This window comes from Rhipicephalus microplus, chromosome 9 (assembly GCF_043290135.1).
Source record: "Rhipicephalus microplus isolate Deutch F79 chromosome 9, USDA_Rmic, whole genome shotgun sequence".
NCBI classification, from domain to species: domain Eukaryota; kingdom Metazoa; phylum Arthropoda; class Arachnida; order Ixodida; family Ixodidae; genus Rhipicephalus; species Rhipicephalus microplus.
Genome location: NC_134708.1, coordinates 5,566,094 through 5,587,363, shown reverse-complemented (window position 1 = coordinate 5,587,363; position 21,270 = coordinate 5,566,094). Strand labels below are relative to the sequence as shown.

The 21,270-nt window shown below is 43.8% G+C and overlaps 1 protein-coding gene across 3 annotated transcripts in view; it reads left to right on the top strand.

The window, feature by feature from the left end:
• LOC119164825 (hemocytin-like) overlaps window positions 1-21,270 on the top strand; it is a 191,340-nt gene that overhangs the window by 149,732 nt on the left and 20,338 nt on the right. For all 3 annotated transcript variants that reach the window (XM_075873025.1, XM_075873023.1, XM_075873024.1), the window contains exons 63-68: window positions 1,513-1,646; window positions 3,462-3,693; window positions 4,591-4,809; window positions 5,534-5,559; window positions 8,545-8,710; window positions 18,314-18,418. In XM_075873025.1, the coding sequence (XP_075729140.1) occupies window positions 1,513-1,646; window positions 3,462-3,693; window positions 4,591-4,809; window positions 5,534-5,559; window positions 8,545-8,710; window positions 18,314-18,418 (882 nt within the window). The remainder of the gene's footprint in view (window positions 1-1,512; window positions 1,647-3,461; window positions 3,694-4,590; window positions 4,810-5,533; window positions 5,560-8,544; window positions 8,711-18,313; window positions 18,419-21,270) is intronic.

Sequence of the window (21,270 nt, the reverse complement as noted above, 5' to 3'; positions counted from 1 at the left end):
ACTCTCCTAATCTCCCACCAGCCCTCACCCCAGAAAAAGAGGTTATGAGCCATCACTCTCTTTAGTAAGTAGTTCGTTCAGTTTCAGGAGAAGAAAGTTGTTTAACTGTCCACAGTACGGTAAAAAATGATCCCGTCCGCTGAATGCATGTTCATACGTTTGTATCCCGCGACCATGGAACGATAATGAGACACCTTGTAACCACTTGCCTGATCTTTTAAAATTCAAGAGATATGTTATCACAGGAAGGCAGTTTGATCTACATTCTGCACACATTAGTTTATCTGTCCCATATGAACATAGCTACAGTGACATAGAAAAATAATCGCTTATGGTGGGCACTCCAACGTGAACATTTCCATAAAGAAATCAAAAGTACACGGACGTCAAGAAATATGAACCTAAATTGTATAAAGATGCAGCTCGTTTAAGTACTGCTTAGTTATTTTACTGCGCTTATAGCGATATAATGATCAGTTGACGTTGACAACGGGTACAATAGTTTTTGCACGATTTTGTGCACTGATGTATGGAGTAAACAATCGGAAGTGCACAGTAATTACTTTTTGTACGATAAAAAAACGTTCATTAATGTCAAGGCAGAACTCCCTTGTGCTGAAATGGAGACACGTGTCTCTTGTTTATTTGATTTTCTTATTTTACTGCTCGCGTCATTTAGGATATTGCATTCTACTGTACTGCGAAACGTGGTCCCAGCTTAAATATAGAAGCTGGTAGTGGCAACATTGTATACGTGCACAGGATTTTAATACCATGAAAATCTGTGAAGTGGCTGTGAAATAAAACAGCAACATATCTCACTGTGGCATAAACGCGCAAATGAACAATATGTTGTAACAACTTTTGTCTTGGCCAATTGGCAGAGCAGCAAGGTATTATCGTGATCCGTCACAGTAGACATAAAAACGAGCAGCCATTGCTGTAACACAAGTGATTTCTCTACGGGGATAATCCTAAAAATGATTGCCCTATTATGATCAGCTAGTGCTTGCTTGTGTTTGTGTCCGGGTCATTTGCGCTGTTTTCTTGCTACATCAAGCCTATCAGCTCACGTTTTGTTTCAGCATCGCATTTTTCCATGTAGCAAAAATACTTTAAACATCACCTTGACATACTCCTCGACATTTCATTATTGAAAACTAACAGGCAATAATGCTAAACGAGGAATAGAGGATGTATTAGTACTAATTGTAATGTAAACTACGAAGAAGAATAAGTCGACGAAAAGATAACTTCCCGCTGGCAGGAACCAAACCTGCGACCTTCGAATGACGCGTCCCATGTTTTACCTGTTCTGCTCCACTTCATCGGTAGATCATCAGACTCGTTATTTGATGGTCGCGTGCTCAATCCCTGCCAGCGGGAAGTTATCTTTTCGTCGTCTTCTACTCTTAGTGTATCATTGTCTGTTACTCATCATTGATATTGTGCTTAACAAAGAAAAACGAGTCCTTAAATTTTCATTTCCTTCCCCCACGCTTTGTTTCGCAGGTAACTGCAACGGACAGCCAGATGACGACAAAAAGAAGAAGGACGGCACTATCTCGGATGACCTCATCGATTTCATCTGCAGTTGGGAGACGCAGCTTTCACCCGAACAATGCGTCATGAATTTCACTGGCGTCGTGAGTGTTCTAACAGCGTATTTCCTTGACAGGAAATCTATTCTTGTGTGAGCCGCCGATGTAGCACTGAAAGAAGTCAGCTTCACCGCAAGAGTAAAGCAATGAATGCGATAGCAATAAATTGTAAAGTTAATCGAAATGAGACGGGCAGCTAGCCCTCTTAAATCAAATTTCACGCAACCCCTCAAAACGTTGGTGATAGAGAATACGGCCGCTTCAGAGACACTTTTCGCAGTCTGTTCGCGTTGAGAGTGTAGCACGTGGAACAGTAACGAGACACACCCTGGTAGTTGCCGAAATAGCGAGATAGCTCGTGCGCCCACAGCTGCTGCTTGAGCAGACCCCCCATCCCCTGATTTTTACCTATTCTCATGCTCGTTAGAGACGGGAAGGGCGTTTCCTCTCTGCTTCGAAGGCAGGCCTTTTGAGAGGGCGGATGTTATTACATGCGTTCTCCGTGTGACGGAGATTAGCCAGCTCGGTTATCTGTTTCAGCCGCGTTCATCCCCCCCCCCGCTCGCGCGCCATTGTCCGTGGGTAAAATGTATGCTATGGGGGAGGGGGGGAATTTTATCAATTTGGACATGACAAAAATGACTACGCTGACGCCAAACATCCCTCGAGAGCATGCATATAATTGACATTACAATAAAAAGCAGGGCAACCATGTGACATAGGGCGTTTTTGACTGATCCGGTAAAACTTGAATCTTACAAAACCTGTTCAAAGCGTTACCCTGCTGTGTATATATGTTGATAGTGTTATTGAATTTTTGAGACAGCAAAGTCAGGTCCAGGATATTGACTAATCTATGTTACCTTGAGATGACAGAGGGGCAACGTGTACAGTAAGTTTCGCAAGAAGTGCAGTTTTGTTTTCAGCGTGCCAAGTTTTTTGGTGGTCTCATTTACGTAGACTCTAGTGCGTGTATGTATGTGTGCACGTATAACTAAACATCAAAAATGTAAAAGCAGAGGGGAGGAGGAGGCGTGTAAAAATCCAAACAACGCTTGGCTATGCCCCGTTCATAATCTATTTTGCAACATTCGTTAACGATATCTGACACTTTACGTGCCAAAAACGTTATATGGTTAATAACGGTTGCTACAAATTTAGACTAAATAATATATCAGCATCAGTGAACAACGTTTTCGTTAGTATGTACAGAGTTAGAGATAATAACCACTGTCATCATGAAGATACAAAAAGTAAGATATTCTATTAGGGATCCTTTTTTCTGTGACTAATAAAGGGGGCAACACAAAAGAGCGCGACCGAATTCCTTGAGCCACGTAATAGTGTCGTTTGAAAGGGCCAACTAATCGACAAAAGAATAAACCAAATAACTAACAAAAGTCAATCAATCAAAATAGGGGTAAGGATTCTGTTGCAGTTGCAGACACAAATGGTGTAGTACTACAACAGACTTGCAAGCAAGCTTTTCTTACAATAATTTACCTCTTGGTCCTTATGATAGCCACCCAGTAACAAAAGTTATGAGGCAAAGGTCTTTGAAAGAAAAGTATCGGGGAATTAAAGCGTTCTACCCTTGAATGTTGCTGGTTGAATGGAGCGAAAGGTAATGCTAGCCATTGTGTAAGGTAATAGAAAGTGAGATCACCCAAGAACGAGATAAGCTGGAAGAATATTTATTGCATAGGTCCCACTGGCAATCAAAATAACGCAGCCAGGAGTATGTGTCGCGGTGATGGTGCTGAAACACCACATAAACAGGCTTAAATCGAAGGCCGTAGGCTACCTCAGTATTGAAACTTTTTTTGGGGGAATTTTAAACGACCTTTTGTTTGTTTTTAGGAGCCGACGGCCCCACCTCCACCGGGAGCCTGCTCGGAGATGCTGGACCGATCAGTTTTCGGCGAGTGCCCCAACCTGGTGGACGTGTCCAAGTATCTAGACCAGTGTCGTCACGACACCGCCCTGAGCTTCACGGAGAATGCCGCAACGTGTGCTTCTCTCGTCGAGTATGCGCACGCCTGCTGCCGTGCAGGAGTGCACGTCGACGATGCCTACATACAGCGGTTTTGCAGTGAGAACCTTATGCCTCCTTGCTAGTTAAGTGGTTTTGACTGTGGTCGGATGCAACTCAAGAAGTCCGGAGAAGCCTTGCCTACTAGACCGAAGCGTAGTAGCTGATCATGCACTTGGAATGCCTTCTGAAGAGGGGGGGGGGGGGGGGGCAACTGTCATCTAGCTCGTGACTTCAGTCTGAAGTGCACGTCGATTGCTGTAGGCTTGCATGTATCCGCCTTTCGGTATAAAACTGTAGTTCTGAAGGTGGTTCAGCAGGAAGCAGAAAGAGTTTCCCTCATATTGCTCCATGCTGCAACACCTTAATGTATATCTGCCTTTGACTGATGTCATACAAAGCACCTTTCTCGCTATTCTAGCACTCAGGCGCCATTGTACCTACAATTTTCTCGCAATTAGTGAACCTGTTTAGAACGAGGTATGAAAGTACCATTCGGTGAGGCACGCACGAGGCGAATACACTGTACTATTCAGAATTCACTATGACTTTAAATGGCCGCTACGCTATTTTGAGTCCAAAGACCAGGGGGGGGGGGGGGGGCAGTTTTTTTTCTCGTCTTTGCTACCCTCTCTGCAGGCAATATCTCCTCGTCCCTCTTCAATTCCTAGAGCACACGTACAATGTCAACACTGAGCGTTGAGCCTAACAGGATTGGTTAAATCCTGAGGCTGATAGGCTATCAATAATGGTTAAACGCTCTTCGCTTTTGTCAGCTAGCTCAAAACACCGTACGTTCAATCCGTACAGCAGGCAGTGCATTTTCCATGTCCTGCACTTGTAAGCCTTCAATAGGTACCATGACTCGACTAGTACCGCCATTACTATGTTTGCGGAAAGTTCTGCAATACGGCTTATAATGAAGACTGCAGAAGTTGTGAAAATCTTACTCCACAGACATAACGTGCCCCGGTGACACGGCCTACATGAGCTGCCACGACGGCTGCCCACAGACCTGCGATGCCGAGTATCGTCAAGAGAAGGTAGTCAAGGGTGGCTCCATTGCCAAGAGCCACTACCACAAGGCCGACTGCAAGAAGCTTCTGGTCGATGGATGCTTCTGTCCCGAAGGGTCGGTCTTCCTCGACGGCATTTGCAGGCCACGAGAAGTCTGCGGTGCGTGAATTTCTCGTGTTCTGCTGCTTGAACCTAAATGCGTGCTACTAGTGATGACGTAATTATTTTTCAGCCATCTACTGTCACCAATTCACTGGGTAAACACGTACACATTTTTTCGAGTGGTTGCAGCTAAATTTGAATGTACGCGCGAAGGCGATAAGCACCAGGACAGTGGTGAACAATCGTTTCTTCTTTTTGTGCGTACGTTTAAATTCAGCTGCAATTACTCCACATGCAAGATCACCGACTTGCACAGGTGCAAACTATTCTAAAATGCAGAGCTATGTGAGTGAAACGCTATACAGAAATCGTATGGCTGCCAGTAGTTTTTACGCCACCCCACAGAGCGTGTCAAGGCAGCACGGTACATGACGGAAGAAAGAACACTCGTGCATTGTCACTGTTAGATGTGCTCCACCAGCGCTTTCCTGTGTCTAAAAAAGATTCGATCTCAGAGTAATGTCTGGCCACGTATTGCTTTCAACCCGGCTAGGCTCTTACTTTTCATCCAAAAAGGGAGGTGACGTCTTTCAACACTCAATGATCACTTCATAGTCATTAATATCACTTGTTACCGTCACGGCTATGCTAACGAGAAATCGTGAATTATTTTCTCGGCATTTAACTATCCTACGAGAGTCACGTTGAACCATGTAGCGTGTAGGCACAAGTCGTGAAGCAGTCAAGTAATACTGGTTCTGTCGCTATTTTTTTTTCACAGACCTTTGCGATGAGGAAGGACATAAGGTAAGCCTACGAGCTTTTTTTTTTCATTCTCTCAGATAGAATGTTTAGATAACCATATGCCACATGTTTTATTTTCATGGTGTAATTCTTCAAGAACACATGAACCATGTTTTATTTCTTTGTGTTATGCTTTCTAATGAAATGGTCACCCGCAAAAACAAAAACTGCATGGAGTAGATGCTTTAGAGTACACAGAGTCATGAAGAACCCCCCACGACGCGGTGAAACACTCTGCTCAGCTCAGCCTGTTAGTGGGTGTCAGGAAAAGCAATCACCTCAAATCTCTTGCCTCAGAAACATTGTGAGGCCGCCATAAAATTGAATGCAAATACAGAGTAGATATTTTCCTGGGCCTAATTGGAAACGCGGCCGTACAGCGTGTGAAGCTTGTATATTGTTTGGTTAGTGATAGCAAGTGCTTGCAAAGGCCACCTGAAATTGCTCGCTATGTGGGCTTTTGTTTTTCTCAGCTGGCCATTACGAATGGCAGCCGATGTTGGTACGGGTGGAGTATAGTCATTGTAATAATTTAGTGTAGCGCCGCGTACAAAATTGTAAGAATAAGTAGTTTACGGGAAAGAGACACACTCGCCTCTTTCCTGTCAACAACTTCTTTCTAAAATTTTATGCGTGGCTCTACACTCAATTATCGCAACGAAATACCACCTAGCTTTCATAGACACCCTTGGGGATTATAGTGTCACTTATTATACGGCGGTTGACAGTACGTGACATTTGTGTAAGTCTGCACCATCTTTTCATACTCATTACGGTACAAAATATTCTTTGTGACACGTAAATTTTCTGCAGCCGTTACACACACGTAGGTTTATGTGCTAAGCTACCCAAGTTGAGTCAGTCTGCCTGCTCTTGAGGTTTCATCTGCAGCTACAATGCTTTCATACCAAGTGAAACACAGGCAGACAAATCTTCCACAAGCGTTCCCACTGACGCCACAAATCTCAATTAGTTGAACAGAATACTGCATGATCTTGCTAGCCATCTATGTAGCCTTTTCAATGCAGGCTTCCTATTAACAATCAAGACCTATTTTGAAATTTTTCTCGAAGCATTGCAAGTTGAGAAACATCTTCTGTTCCTTTCTTTCTAACCTTCAAACCCATCTGAATTGGTCTCAATTATTACTCTGAATAACAGATGCCGTCTTCCAACTGGCTATATGACTTATATTCATCACTTATGACACACATTATTCGATTTGTGCTCTAGCATCATAGGGTCCTTTCTTTTTTTTTTCGTTTCTTTTTTTCACTTGCCAACTACCTGCTCTTAGCTGAAAAACTTTTTTTTTATTTCAAATGCAATACATTATACACTGTGTAAGCTAGCGCAGGCTAATACTCAGGCAAAAAATTGGTAATTCTGAAAATAAAATGTAGCAAACGAAAGCATGATTCACTAAGTCCCCTTTAAGCTGGCTTAAGCTGCTTGCAAACAATAACTTCAAATGTTATTCTTGTCAGTCTTTACACTACGTACTTGAAATAGTTCTCTTATTATTATTCTTTCTGCTCTAATACCCAAGAAACGTCCCGATGAGACGCTTTCATTTCCGTCAACTTCTAAAAAACTATGAGCAAGTTAACCTCAAATAAGGCAACCTAAGGATTCATTAGAAAATTAAGGAAGTTCTTGCTTTAATCAAGGGTCTCGGCAAACTCTCTCAGTAGCGCAGAAAGCAACATAGCAAGAGAACGTAGACATAGCAAGCGCTTGTCCTGTCTCTAAAGCGAAACATCAATATTCCTTTTGCTCGTCGCCGCACCAGCTTCCTTGAAATAGCCCGAAAGTTACTGCTTCATCAAGCGTTAGTTTTAAAGTTGCGATATTAAGGACTGCTCAAAAGCTGAAAAACTTTATTCGCGCGTGTCGTTCAAGAAAAGCCGGCCATCCGAAGCGTAGCGCCCGGTATATAAGCCTCTCGGTAAACATGACCTTTTCATCCAGAAGTCTCGCTGCACGTTCAAGTCACTTTCTTTTCATCTCCTTTTCTATAACCCCTCACCCCTTCCCCCCATAAAGGAAAGCAAACCGGACGCATGTCTGGCTGACCCTGCCTTGCCTTCCCCCTCCTCCTCCTCCTCTTCTTGGTGCATGGCGCACCTTTAGTTTAAGAACGCCAGCATGTTTTAGTTGGACGGTGCTGCAAAAGAAAAATTAAGGCAGTTTCGCATTAGCGGTGCCAAGCCTGTGGAAGTGTGGAGCTAGTGTTCCCTTTCGGCTCTCTTTGTCTTTCGTCTACTCTCTCTTTTTCTTTTTTTTTTGCCAGCTTTTTTTTTTATTTTCTTCTACTCATGTCTATTTATTTCATCATCGTTATCAAGGCACTCCTAAGAACAAAAGAAAAAAAAAGACTTCTTTTTGGCGCGAGCTTGAATGGCTTTGCTTTATGTGGTTTTGCCAGCGTTACGACAGCTACAACAGCCCGGCACCCCTAAAGTGATGCGCACCTAATACAGAAAACATCTGCACACGATCAGTGGTGTTCGCTGAAAGCACGCAGCTTTCTTATAATTTACGCCATTTATTTGCATTTATGTACATAGAACTTCCGCTCTTCGACCAGGCGCCGCGGGCCCTAGAATCGGAGCCCCACTCGCCCGCTCGCTGGACAACCTTTTCTTCCAATTTCTCTTCTCGTCGTCAAAAGGTAAAAGGAAGAGGACGACCAAAAAAAAAACTTAAAAGCAGTGGACGTTTGTACTCCCATCCGGGCGCTGTGTACGCAATGTAGTAATGAGACGTCTGTTATATTGAGTCTTCTTTGTGTGTTTGTGGTCGTCACCTTCCTTTTACTTTTTTCATTTTGATTATTCCTGACCGAATGAGTTTTTGTCAAACTTTAGCTTTTTTTTTTGCCCTTAATAAATGTTTCGACAATGCCAGATGGTTGGCATACAGCTAAATGGATGCTGTGCTTTTCTAAAATACGCAATTTTTTTTTCGTCTGTCCACGTGGTGCAGGTGGGCGACGAGTGGCAGCGCGACAGGTGCACACGCTGCACCTGCAAGAAGGGGGGCCGCGCCGACTGCCAGCACGAGGTGTGCCCGCCGGACCCCGTGTGCCGCGAGGACCAGAAGCTTGTGCGACAGGGCGACGGAGACCGCTGCTGTGACGAGAAGCACTGCCGTGAGAACCAGCTTTGCCCGAAATTTCGGCATTTCTTTTATTGTCTGTGCTCTACGAATATGTCTCTCGTGGTACCCTCAGACAGGAACCAGAAAGCATTTATAGAAACACTCACCAAAATACAAATGCACTCATATAGACTTGCTGAATACTACTATATACAACTATAGATACCCTTCCTCCGTGCTTCAGTCCTTACAGTCCGGTACACGTACGTGAGTATCCACGTGTCCTGTCTAGTACGAAGTCTATGGGTCCGTAGACGCCACTCACGGTACCAACGACAGTGTGGCCGACGCACGCTTGGAGCAGGGATTTGGGGATTTCGCGATCAGTCGCTCGCGAGACCTCATGCACACCCGAAACTGCTCGCTCGGCAATGCATGGGACGACGATGCGTGCGGCGTAGCGCAAAGTCCGTGCCCTCAGCAGGCGGTTGTGTTGGATACAAGCCGTCTCAGCACCATATTCACGACTTCGGTAGCTGTTCGCTCTCGGTCCACCACCGCCCACGGGATCGGCTTGCCCTGGCTGGAACAGCAAGCAATGTCCGGACCGGAATACGCGTTCACCGCAGGAAACGCGAGGCTCGTTTTGGCTGGTTTTGGCTCGGTTTGGCTCGGTCCGTTTGGCCCCCTCAGGCCGAACGTACTACGTCTCTAGGTTCACCGACCTCGCTGGTTTTAACCGACCACGTTTCGCAGCTCACGTTGATATCCCTCACGCACACTCCGTCGTCTTCTTCGGTTTCGTTCTCCCTTCAATCACATTTTCTTACTACATTCGGTTGTGACTTCATGCACAATCGACGAGCTCGGCAGCACCGATTGAGATGTTCTGTATGCTTTCGACAAATAGCAAGTGTATGGTTACATACGGAACACGATCGAGAAGAATAACATTGAGAGCTGGTAGGACCCCCAATGCAGTTTAAGAATGAGCAAAACTATTTATGGACAGTACTTTGCTGGATAGTATTATGTGGGATTTCTCGTGCCTAAACCAAGGTATGATTATGGGGGACGCCGTAGAGTACAAATCCGAAAATTTTGACCAACTAAGGGTCCCTAATGTGCACTGGCGTCGCATAGTACTCGGCCCTGTGGCATTTTGCCTCTATCTTATTGTAACTACAGCCATGGCTGGAACGATTTCGGGTCAAGATCTATCACACTATTTGGCTTCTTGAGAGCGCGAACTATAGTCGTAACGCTACTGCAGCTTACATACCTAGGAGCACTCGGGTGTGCACCGCAGCTTGGACAGCATGTCTTGAACTACACTCATAGTCGTGTCCTGCGTAGAATGCTAGACATACCATACAGACCCAGGCGACCCCCCCCCCCCCCCAACACACACGCACGGTGACAGATATTACGGCAAGATTCGGAGTGGTGTTCTTGTTCGGTCGCAGACTGAAATTCAAGCTGGTGGCAGCACAGCGTCTAATAAAAATACAAACCTCCACTTCTAATGAAGACAGATATTACGGCAAGATTCGGAGTGGTGTTCTTGTTCGGTCGCAGACTGAAATTCAAGCTGGTGGCAGCACAGCGTCTAATAAAAATACAAACCTCCACTTCTAATGAAATGCTTCATTGAGTATGCATGCATTCCCTGGTTTTACTGAACGGAAGAAATCTTCGCGGGAAATTCAAGGTGTTGCGGAAAAAGTGTAAAGATGGTCTTCAAATGTTTCGCCAATTTGTGACGAAGATTTCCCATTCAATTGCGGCTGTGCTTCTGAATGTATCGCACATTTAGGTCAGCCTTCTCAGTTCAGCCTTTGCAAGGTCAGCCTTTGCTTGTTCTTGAGGCAAAATGTAGATTGAGAAAAGATAGTACTGCTTTTGTAAGAGAGGTAACCAGCATCAAGTATAATCGTAATCGTGTAGGCATTAACTACAATATATTCTAGCATATAACGGAGCTGACAAGACCCTACGGCGCCATCTGCTAAAAAGTGTACAGAAGTTTTTTTTTAAGCAATTAAGATGGGAAGTCAACGCTTTACAAAAAAGTGAACAGAAAGCTTCTTGAAAATAGCATACATCTTTCGCACATTGCATTTTATCGTTTATATATTGGCCCAAATAAACAGCATGAAAAAACCAACTTCTCTCTTCAGAATGAATTTTCGAAAATCAGAGTTCCACGCCCTAACTGCTCGACTGTTCTTCGATCAGTGATATTCATAACAATATCCTTGCAGACCCTCCCATCGTGCTCTATGCGGCATTCAGTTCTGTGGAAAAGCGTGATGATGGTTGACGCTCATAAAGACTATAGAGAGGAGCACTGGCTAGAACGACAAAAAAAAACTAAAAATAAGTGAAGCCTCGATGTAGATAGAGAGAGATAATGATGCAAGTAAAGGCCGCGATGTAGAGATTCGCGACAGTCATTGGCACTGTGTTTCGAGATATCCGTTTTCGTCCCGTTTTCATACACTTATATAGCAAGTACGCGTTCTGAGAAACAAAGAGGAATAGAGAAAGGCGCCACACTTTTCTGAGAACCAGTGGCAGTGGCTGTATTTGATGGTGACAAGACACGTCGCTGTTTCGAACAAACGGACGCAGGTCCCTTTATCGCCGAGGTCGTTTCAGGGCAGCTTCACCGGGGCACCCCATTCATCGAGCATAAGGAATATTCTCGAAAATCACCAGGCTCTATTGCTCGGGTGCAACGTTGTAGAAGAAAGAAGATGTACTAAGAGAGCTTTTCTTCACACATACAAAAAAAAATGAAGCGTACTTTCATATCGTCGATACGACGGGCGCGTTCGTCCAAGTAATGACGTGATTACGGTGTTGCCATCCATCGGCAGAGCTCGTCGTTAAAACTGAGCAGTGTTGTGGAAGCTGTGGAGCTCGGACACCCTTTAACTGGAGAATTATTCAGGAGAGTAACGCTGCCACGAGCATCGGTGACTCGGGACACGTCTTGCTCTTCTTCTCCCGGTGCAGTCAAGGCGTGGCTGGTCCCGTGTCTTTCTGTAACGTGTGAAAATACGTGGCCCGATTCGCAAGGCGTCGGGTTCGTAAGACGTCGCTTTATATTGGAGGCCCGCCTTCTCTAATAACATGTGTGTCATCGGCATTCACTTGCATCCTGTTGTGCAAATACAGACCTTGATTACCATATGCGCCATCAAGTAGCCTATATACCGAGAACGTTTCACCATATCAGTATATTACTGCCTCCCGCTCCTAAAAGGTTGAAACAGAAAAGAAAAAAGTGAAAAGGATAAAAAGGGAACGGCAAATTCCTGTTTCCTCGAAACGATGGGGAGCGCTCACTCATCGCACAGCACGGGAGATATTTTACCGCTATTCGCAGAACAGAGCTATACAACAGACTGTCGGTGAAAAAAACAAACGTTTCACGGTGTTTTATATATTTTTTTTCCTGTACCCACCGTTCTCAAATCCAAGCCTACGACTTCTAAGAGATTTTGATAACGACGTATAATGCGTGTTCCGGTGAAGTCTGCGACCCTTTTCACTAATAGTGTTTTCCATAAAGTTTCAGCCAGCATGGAAGTGGTAGGTAGTGCACGGATTTGTCTAAGCTTCGTTCTATCGGCTCCGCTTGTCTCCGTGTAGACTAGAGCCACATTGTCGCAAGACGAAGTTCAGCAAGAGTTCAGTCAGTTTCATTTCACCACCATGACAATTTTAGGCTCACCAATTGAAATTGGCTCACCAAGTTTTGCAAAGCACCATTATTTTATCCGGAACAAACGCCAAAACACAAAAACAAGCAAAACCAGATGTACGTTCAATACCACAAGCACGAATATTAGGAAAATCTGTGCCCTACCCATTACAGCCATTGTTGCTGAACGACCACAATGCCAGAGTTCTCTCAAGTAAATATTTTAGGAAACCGTTTTTACCTACTGCTCGGTGACATAGTTTTTGTAGCATGACAGCGACATGATTGCGGGCTGTAATAAATGTGAGCTAATCAGCAGCTCGCTGGCACAGCCGAGAGCAGCAGGCAACGGTAGTTTTCTGAAGTTGATTGAGTCATCCCTGCAGTCGCCTTGTGTTTTTGCTTCGATTCGCTGGCGTACCAATCTCAACGACCATTTACTAATGTCTCTAGCGAGCAGCAGATATATTTCAGATGTAGGCACAGATTACCTTCCGACACGACCTTGGCCTTCATGACGATGCGTGGTTTGCCCAGAGGAGTGCTTATACGGTTGTGTGACGGGTGACCTCTGAGCAGCGATGAATAGCGTACGCGTACCCGTTCCATTATGGCAGCCTTTTTTTTTCGGCTGATGGAGCGAAGAGAAGAGATAACGCAAGCATCTCGCCAATGAAGGATGTTGATACGTTTTGATGTATGTGAGGGGATAAAGAAAGATGGTGGCTTGTGCGCTGATGGGACACAGCTGAGATGAGCGGTCGTGGTTGTAATGTTGCAGAAAGGATGGTCTCTCTTAGCCAGGCATTCAATCTTAGCTTTACCTTAAATAATGTGAAATTAGCCGAGTAGGTGTTCCGTTTTCTGCTCATCCGACTTGCTGTTCAGAGGTTGATGTCTGTATCAGCTCGACTAAACTTGATTTCTATAACGTCTGCCGTGAACACAAAAAAAAACCGAAACAAAAATGAATCAGAAAAGAAAAAAATCACATAGAAAAGTGAAACAAATAAACAATTTAGCATGGCAATGGACTGTTCACGTGCAGGAAACGTTCACACGCACACAGTTGTGTCCAAGTTGTACCCAGAGTATATGGTTTAAAAAATCACTTCATGTGTATACCTCTCGGGATGAGTTGTACATGGTGCACTGAAACTGGCGCGGAACTGGGCGTACCTTGTCTTGAATACATGTGAAAATTTCCGACAATGCGTCTCCAGAAAACACGCTGTGCGTTGCGCAATTTCGAAATTGCTGACTTAAAATCATTCTTTTTGCGCTCCGCAACACGCTCTCAATATAACTGACTCTCGTGGGGTCTAAAATAGTCATTTGACGCTAATTACTGCTTGCAAACAATAGCTTTCACTGATGAACTGTATGCAAAAAGTATAGCTTCCAGTGCTAGCATTGCACTTTAAATTAAGTTGCATGATGCGATAGTAGGTTTATTAGATCGCGACGAACGAAACTTTCTGCAGGCACTATTTCATCTCTTCTTGAGAAGTTCAGGGTTTCTTGCTTTGAGATTGTGCTAGGTTGTATAGTACAACGCCGACACCATGATTTCTCGCGGGACAAGCTTTTTGACGCTACAGCGTTACAAGAGCATGCAGGCAAAAGTAATGTGCAGCATAATGGCTGTTTCTCTGTCACACTTACTCTCTGTCACACTATTCACACTCTCTGTCACACTCTGTCACACTATTTCGTCCTAACAAACGCAAATCAACCAGCCCGGCTCAGAGTCTACTGTGAGATTCGATAACGCCTGACGGTGTTACGTGCGAAGTTTCCATAGAAGAAAACGCCGAGCTTTATTCTGCCCCCGTCTTCGATTTTACTCAGTAAAACGAACGCCTTCTGGCACGTTAAGATTACTGTCTGTAGGCGGCTTTTATCCAGGTGCTACTCGAAAACTGTCCCCTTCTTTCGTCGACTGGCAGGGCAATGAAGGTACCTTTGTGCTTCCTTATCACAGTTTGCCCGGGGGTGTTGCTATATGAAGAAATGATGTAGCCCCGTACGCGTGCACAGATTGATGACATATTTACCCTCTCTCGTTTTCTTCTTTATCATCTATCTACTGCTTTTTTTTCAGCTAAAGGCTACTGTGTTTAGAATTAGGTAAAAGCTCTAACGTACGCACAGATATTACCATTTTTTTTAGCTTTAGGCCCACGTTAAAGAAACTCACGGAATCGATATTACCATACCGCTCCATACCACGTCTCTCGTTATCTTGTCATGGTTTTGGTACGTAATGCCACAACAATTACTATTAGCCTCCTTTCCCATTTTTCAAGCGCAGATTGGCAAACCACATACTTTCTTAGTTCATACCTCCGCTTTCTGCGTTTTTGTTTGATTCCTTCTTTTGTATAAGACCAGCACGTGAAAAAAAAAACTGGGATGATAAGAACTGAGCTGAAGTCGGTTAAAACGTTGCAGGACAACCTAATAACATAGCAACTGACCAACCAAAATGTCTTATTGCGCTTCTTTTTTTCTCGGTGACTGAAAACAAAATATTGATTTCTGGGAAAGCTCGTCCCGCAATTAACGGCGTCTTGTTCTTCGAATGACAATAACACGAACGAAAAGGACGGAGGTTCTTCTTTCTAAGGAAGGAATACACAATAAAAAAACGAAAAATCCTGTTTAAGTGTCAGGTCCAGTTGATTCGGCGAAAGAAAGCCGCCTTCAACTGTGCTTGAAATAATTGTTGAAAGCAAAACGTAAGCGGGGATCCAGATGTGAAGGAAATGAACGTAACACACAAAAACTTATTTTATAATCTGCTTTGTTTCTGATTTCCATCGCATGTGTTTGTCTGACGGGTGTCCACAACACCTGGGGCATGTTTTTTTTTTTTTTAGGTGATTAAATGTTGTGTTGACTCCCTCAAATCCTCATGCGTACTTGATACGTGTTTATAGCACCTTTCGGTTAGCTTTGCGCATTACTGCGTGACATGATAAAAAGCACAAGTAGACGTTTATTCGAAATAATTGAGCTATTAACGCTACTATTCGAGATATTTGAGCCATTTGAAACATTAACGCGAGCAATGAGCTCAACAAGATGCCATAGATGCCAACAAACCCTCGGCAAAAGAAAGAACACTCGTTATTTCTCCGTGCAGGCGCCCAAATCAACTTGTAAGCGAGAATCATCGCCTTTTCCATCTTTTCGTTGGGTGCACCTTCACGCTTTGACAACAACAAAGTGATCGCGCAGCCAGCACTTTCCACCCATGCTTGAGAAAACAGCTGACTGACTGCACCATTCACATCAATGCCACGGAATTGTTTTCTAAATTAACTGAAAGATCAGTCATGTAAGGTTTCACCTTAAAAGTTCACGCATGCTCATACAAAAATTCTCGTGCATCTGTAGTCATTGCTTGGTGGTCACAATCGGGGGACCCCGTCTTAAATCTGTCATGGCCTGACACTTGTTAAAACACTGTTTCGCCTCTAAGGTTTATTTCAGTTGATTTTCTTTTCTTAAGCACGTGACAAAGGAGATTGTTTAAGTGGTTCGGTTTTAAACTAAAAAAATTACATGTCACAACTTGAATGGACCCTTCACCCAGTGAACAAAAAATATCAAAGTTCCAAATTTGCAAAACTGTTGCAAAAATCGAAAAGCAAAAATACGATAGGAACGCGCATGTGGCCCACAACAGCAAATAATCAGATAGCAACTGCGAAAGGCATACAAGACAATTCATAACAAAGCGATATAAAAACAAAGTAACAATAACGAAAATCACCCAGCGTTCATGGCATACGCAATCAGCACAGCCAAGTTAACATATCAGTTTTAGACAATATACGTACATTATCAATAATTCATTTTCATTTATTCAGCACACTTGGAAGACAGTAATGTAGTGTTTTAAATCCATAATTAGAGCGAGGACGTGTTACATGCCAGGTTTCTGTACACCGAGTGAGTCGACTCGCAGGATTAGGTTGCAAGGCGAAAAATGTACGTGAAAGGCTACTTCCTGGGCGTTTTGATGAAGCAATTATTGCGATAGCAAAAAAAGCAGAATATCACACAAAAGAGGACAAGCCGCCTGATACTTTCAGCACGCCGCTGAAGCACAAAAAAGGACGCTCGAACAACATTGCTGCTGATCAGCAGGCACACTGCTCTCTAGATACTAGACCTTCCAGCCTTTCCCCTTCCATCTCAGACCCTAAACTCACTTCGTGCCCGTAAAAGTGTTCTCCGGAAGGATACACGCTCTCTTATCACACCGTGTGTCTGTTCTCTCCCACCTCGGAGGATTTCAAACTGAACGATTGTGCCCCCGCGATCTCCGGCGACAGCGTTGCTCCCACCGACTGCTTCGTCCTCCGCGGTCTCTTGACGCCGTGAAGCTCTCTCCCTGTGGTGCCCCCTCCTTGTAATTTGTCGACCGACTCTCAACTTTCCTATCTCCTTCTTTTACCGTCGCTTGCCTTCTCTATCTCTTCACCTATTTTCTTCTATTCTTGTTGTGGGCAGTACCAGCGCACAAACTCACGGGACGAAGAGAAGAGACACAAACAAGCGCCCAAGAGGTAGACAGAAATTAGGTGCCTTTTTCATCTTCTCAATAACCACCACTACCACTGGCACAAGCATTGGCGCCACGGAATCAAAGAGATGTGATTGGATGAGCCACCATTGCAAATGTTTTCGTGGCGGGCGAGTTGTGGTTGTGAGTGAAGCCTACATGTATTCTTATGTTGTAATCGACTATAGAAAGTGTATTGAGAGTCATCATGAGCAAGAAATTCCATATACGCGTGGCTGTGTTGGCTAGGGAAGCAGGCTGCTGAGAAAGGGATCGCTGGTTCACATCCGCAGCATTTTGCTTTAGATTTTTTTTCTATTGATTTATTTTTTATATATTTTACTTATATAAAAACTTATACATATCCGGGACATGATGATGACGGCAACGGCAAAAATCAGCTGAGAGTGTCCATATTTACTCACAATAGTGTAATTACTATCGCAATAAAAACCTGTTTTACAGAAAGTTTGTCGAAAAATAGTATGCTCATGACGCAAATAATTCTCACTATCGTAATCGCGGTGTCGTTTTTTTTTGTTTGTTTCCACTGGGATTGTTCAAATCCATGATCGCGTCATAGCTATGAAATCCCCAAATAAATATGCCGCTGAAGGTCAAGCAGTATAACGTCTATCCTTGAGCGCCACCATCTCTGTCCTTGGCATACAGCGAGCAAACACATAAAAGGGAACAGTCGTAAGTGCCCGCTACTTGGTGTGTTAGCGTAGCAATAATTCTGAAGCAAATAAGAGCTAATGTGCGAATGACTCTAGCCTACACAATGCTATCGCTGCTTTCCACGCCAGGCGAGCTATGATCGAACGAGATGGTCGTTAAGCGTGCAGGATGCACCGTTATACGACGGCCTGTAACACTTACTCCACTTTATCCACTACGAGTTTACGAATGTTGCGAGCAACTTCCATTGTCTCTGTTGTCGGCCTAAATAGTATTTAGATGGTGGCACTGTTATTAGTAATAAATGACTGCAGTACTCGTGCGGTGCTTCTTCGCTGCGCGCTACAGAGATGCTTCTTGTATTGCTGTGGAGCACAGAACTTGCTTGACTTTCCTCAGGTTCTAGAAGATTCGAGTTCCATGCCGACCTCGGCGGTTGCACTTCGTGAGGTGAAAAGGCTAAATACCTGTGTACTGTGTGAAGCCAGTGTATGCGTATGAGTGTGTGTGTACCCGCGTGCGCATGTGTTAAAAGAGACAGAGAGAGAGGGGGGATATGAAGATACGGTCAAAGTACCACAAAGTGTCTTTGTGTGCATCTACCAGTTCACTTGTCTGACAGTTCTTAAGCGGACTTTTTACGCAGTGCTGCACTCAATGTCGACCATTTTATTTCTTCATTTCAGAGGATGTTGTCGAACAGTGTCCCGAACTGAGCCTGCCCAAGTGTAAGAAAGGCGACGTGGCCAAGACCAGGACGGACGAAAGGGGTTGTCCCATGTATTTCTGCGGTGAGACGACACACTTCCGAAACAATCTTGAAGGAATGCTAAACAAATTCGTGAAATAAGTCCACAATGTAACAGGATTTTAGATTGATTGTCGACTTTTCTCGGTGGTAATTAACTGTTATTCCAATGAAGCAAGGACATACTATTGCGTTACGAATTTCCCACAGACACTTCAACACGGTGTTCGAGTCGTAACTTGCTTTTTGAAGAACGATAACAAATGTTCACATGTCATCATAGGCTTCCATCAACATTTTATGAATAAAAATGTACTTAGGTACCTTCATTTTTCTTTCCATAATCGACAACTCGAAAATTTTGGTTGTATTCACCCCAAATTATGCATCTACAAAAATATAACGAAATCCTGGCACATATAAGGAGCCTCGAAGGATTTTGTTGTATCAAATAGGTAAATACTTATTTACACCCATCAGTACAAGCATATTTTCTTTATCTTGCGTAACTTTCAAATCATGCTAGGATAAGAGAGGGGTCGCATGGTTAGTATTCAGTATTTAACGCAGAACGACCGGTTAATATGAGCAGTGCACCTGCCAAAAAGCAAACCACTTAAGCTTCAGGGAGAAGACTCCAGACAAATGCTTGCCTGGAGTCACCCCAACCTCGTAGCCCATAACTGCTACTTCCCGGACCAATACCGAAACATATGTAATCATTGTAGTCAAAAAGCAGATTAATTATCCATGATGGTCATGCCTATAGCAGTAGATCATGGTTATCAGGAAATAAAACTGTGCCGTCGGATACGCAGACCTGACCCTGATGTGCAGGCTATAGGGCTGTCAAGAGAGCAGCATACACCGCCAGGGTCTCGTGGCCACCCAAAAAATGCTCACCCAAATACATTGGTTTAAATATAAATTTGAGACACTAGATCTTATTTAGTGCGTTTGTACTACTTTTGATTTTTCCAAACCTTGTACTAATGCGCTAATGTTCATAGCTGTGCTTCATAATATATACCACTAAGCCATGTTCTCACAGCCACATCGTAAAGGATATCGTTAGCACCGACATCATCATTGAAGTGAAGATGACGAAACACGACCGAAACGAACTGAGCGGGTCCCTTGGGCATTATTATTGCAGGTATACAAGCTCGACTGAGTGTTCTTTGGTGCTATCTAAATAATGAGACCGTGCACTTTGCCGGTGGAGCTCCCAGTGGAAATCATGAGAAGGCGCGCATCTATCCTCATTTCGTTCTTTCATTCCTCACAGGCATAAATTGAATCTGTCACACGCAGTTAGTTTTTTCCCTGTGCCAGCTTCTTCGCCGGCTGGGTTTCAGCCGCCAGGTACAAAGGGAGCAGACGCTATGGTGCGTGTATTATAAGTAAGCATATTTTGAACATGAGAAACGAGCTTCTGTATTTTGGTTTCCGTTCCCTGCTCACAACCACGTAAAACAGAAGGCCTGGTTTTGTAATTTTCATGCGCCAGTTGATTTGAGTTGACTAACGCAATAGAAAACTAATCCTCCCTGCCTCTTCACGTAGTAAATAATGTGAAACCCTAGTTCCACTGGGCACTGGTACCATGCGCAGATGGTGCTTCCTTCCTTTCTTTTGTAAACAGGTATGTTAACCAGGTACACGATATCTGAAAAAAAAAGGCGAAGTATCGCTACTGTGCCAGCATACGGGTTCGATGAGAAATACGATAAAAAATGCTCGAACCGGTACACCTCGATCAATAATACTAGGAGCTCCCTGCGTTTCGCCCAGACGCCTTTTTCCCTGTTTCTACAAAGGTCTGCAGCAAAGGGAGCAGTGTATAAAGAGACGAGGAGATAATGATGAAGACGCAGGAAAAGATGAAGGAAAGGAACTTGAAAAATTGAGATGTAGAAAACTATGAAGAAGAATGATGAACAAAAACAAAAGAAGTCTATCTACGTGAGTGGCTAGGCGTTAACCACTGAGCCACGAAGGAGCACCAAAGAAGTCTATCTTAAATAAGGAAGAGGACGGTGTTGAAAAAGATAAAGAATGGTGCATGAAAGGCCAAAGAACTCAAATCTATGTTCACCAGAAAGTGGCACTTACATGCCTGCTTTGCTTCTTGCTTCGATTACACAGTCATGGAGCTGGCTTTATTTTTTTTCCCTCACGAAAGTAACGTGGAGTTAATGAAGAGTGTTTACAAAAAATAGTTAGTAGGGAGTGAGAACTCGTCAGGCTTTTAGCCTTCAGTCTCTGACTTTCGCAGGGAAATTCTGTATTTTTTTCCTGCAAATAAACAATGTTGATGTAGAGCGTGATTCACTGTGGGAAAGTTGTATGCCGTATGATACATTCACATAGTTTCATTGGGGCCGTGTTTAAAGCTGGACATTTTCTAGATACCACTTTTTACACCCTACAGAAATAGGATAGTTGCAGAGATTCATTACGTCAACGCCTTGCGTCTAATGACTACTTCATACGGATGTAATTCTAGTAAGTTAAAAATTTTGATCGTGTTGTATGACTTTATTTTAACGCTATGAGTGGCTTATCTGGATGCGTCGTGCTAGCTTGACATGTACTAAAGTTTACCAGCACTTTCAGCCTTCTTAACCAAACTAGTTACGCTGAAGCACCAGTCAAGCAGTCTCGGACTGCGAAAATTGCCGACTTAGAATGCGCAAAGCGTGACAGGCAAACGCTGATTTTTCTTCGCTGTCAACTAATGTTTAATAGTAGCTAGTGTAACATGGCGGAGGCGTGTCTTCTATTTTCAGAAATGCTTTCTACGTGAGTAGTGTTTTTTTTTCTTGTTAACCTGTTTGACTAGAACACTGAGATATATATTTTAAATTGTGTGTTGGAGGGAGGAAGTTTGGT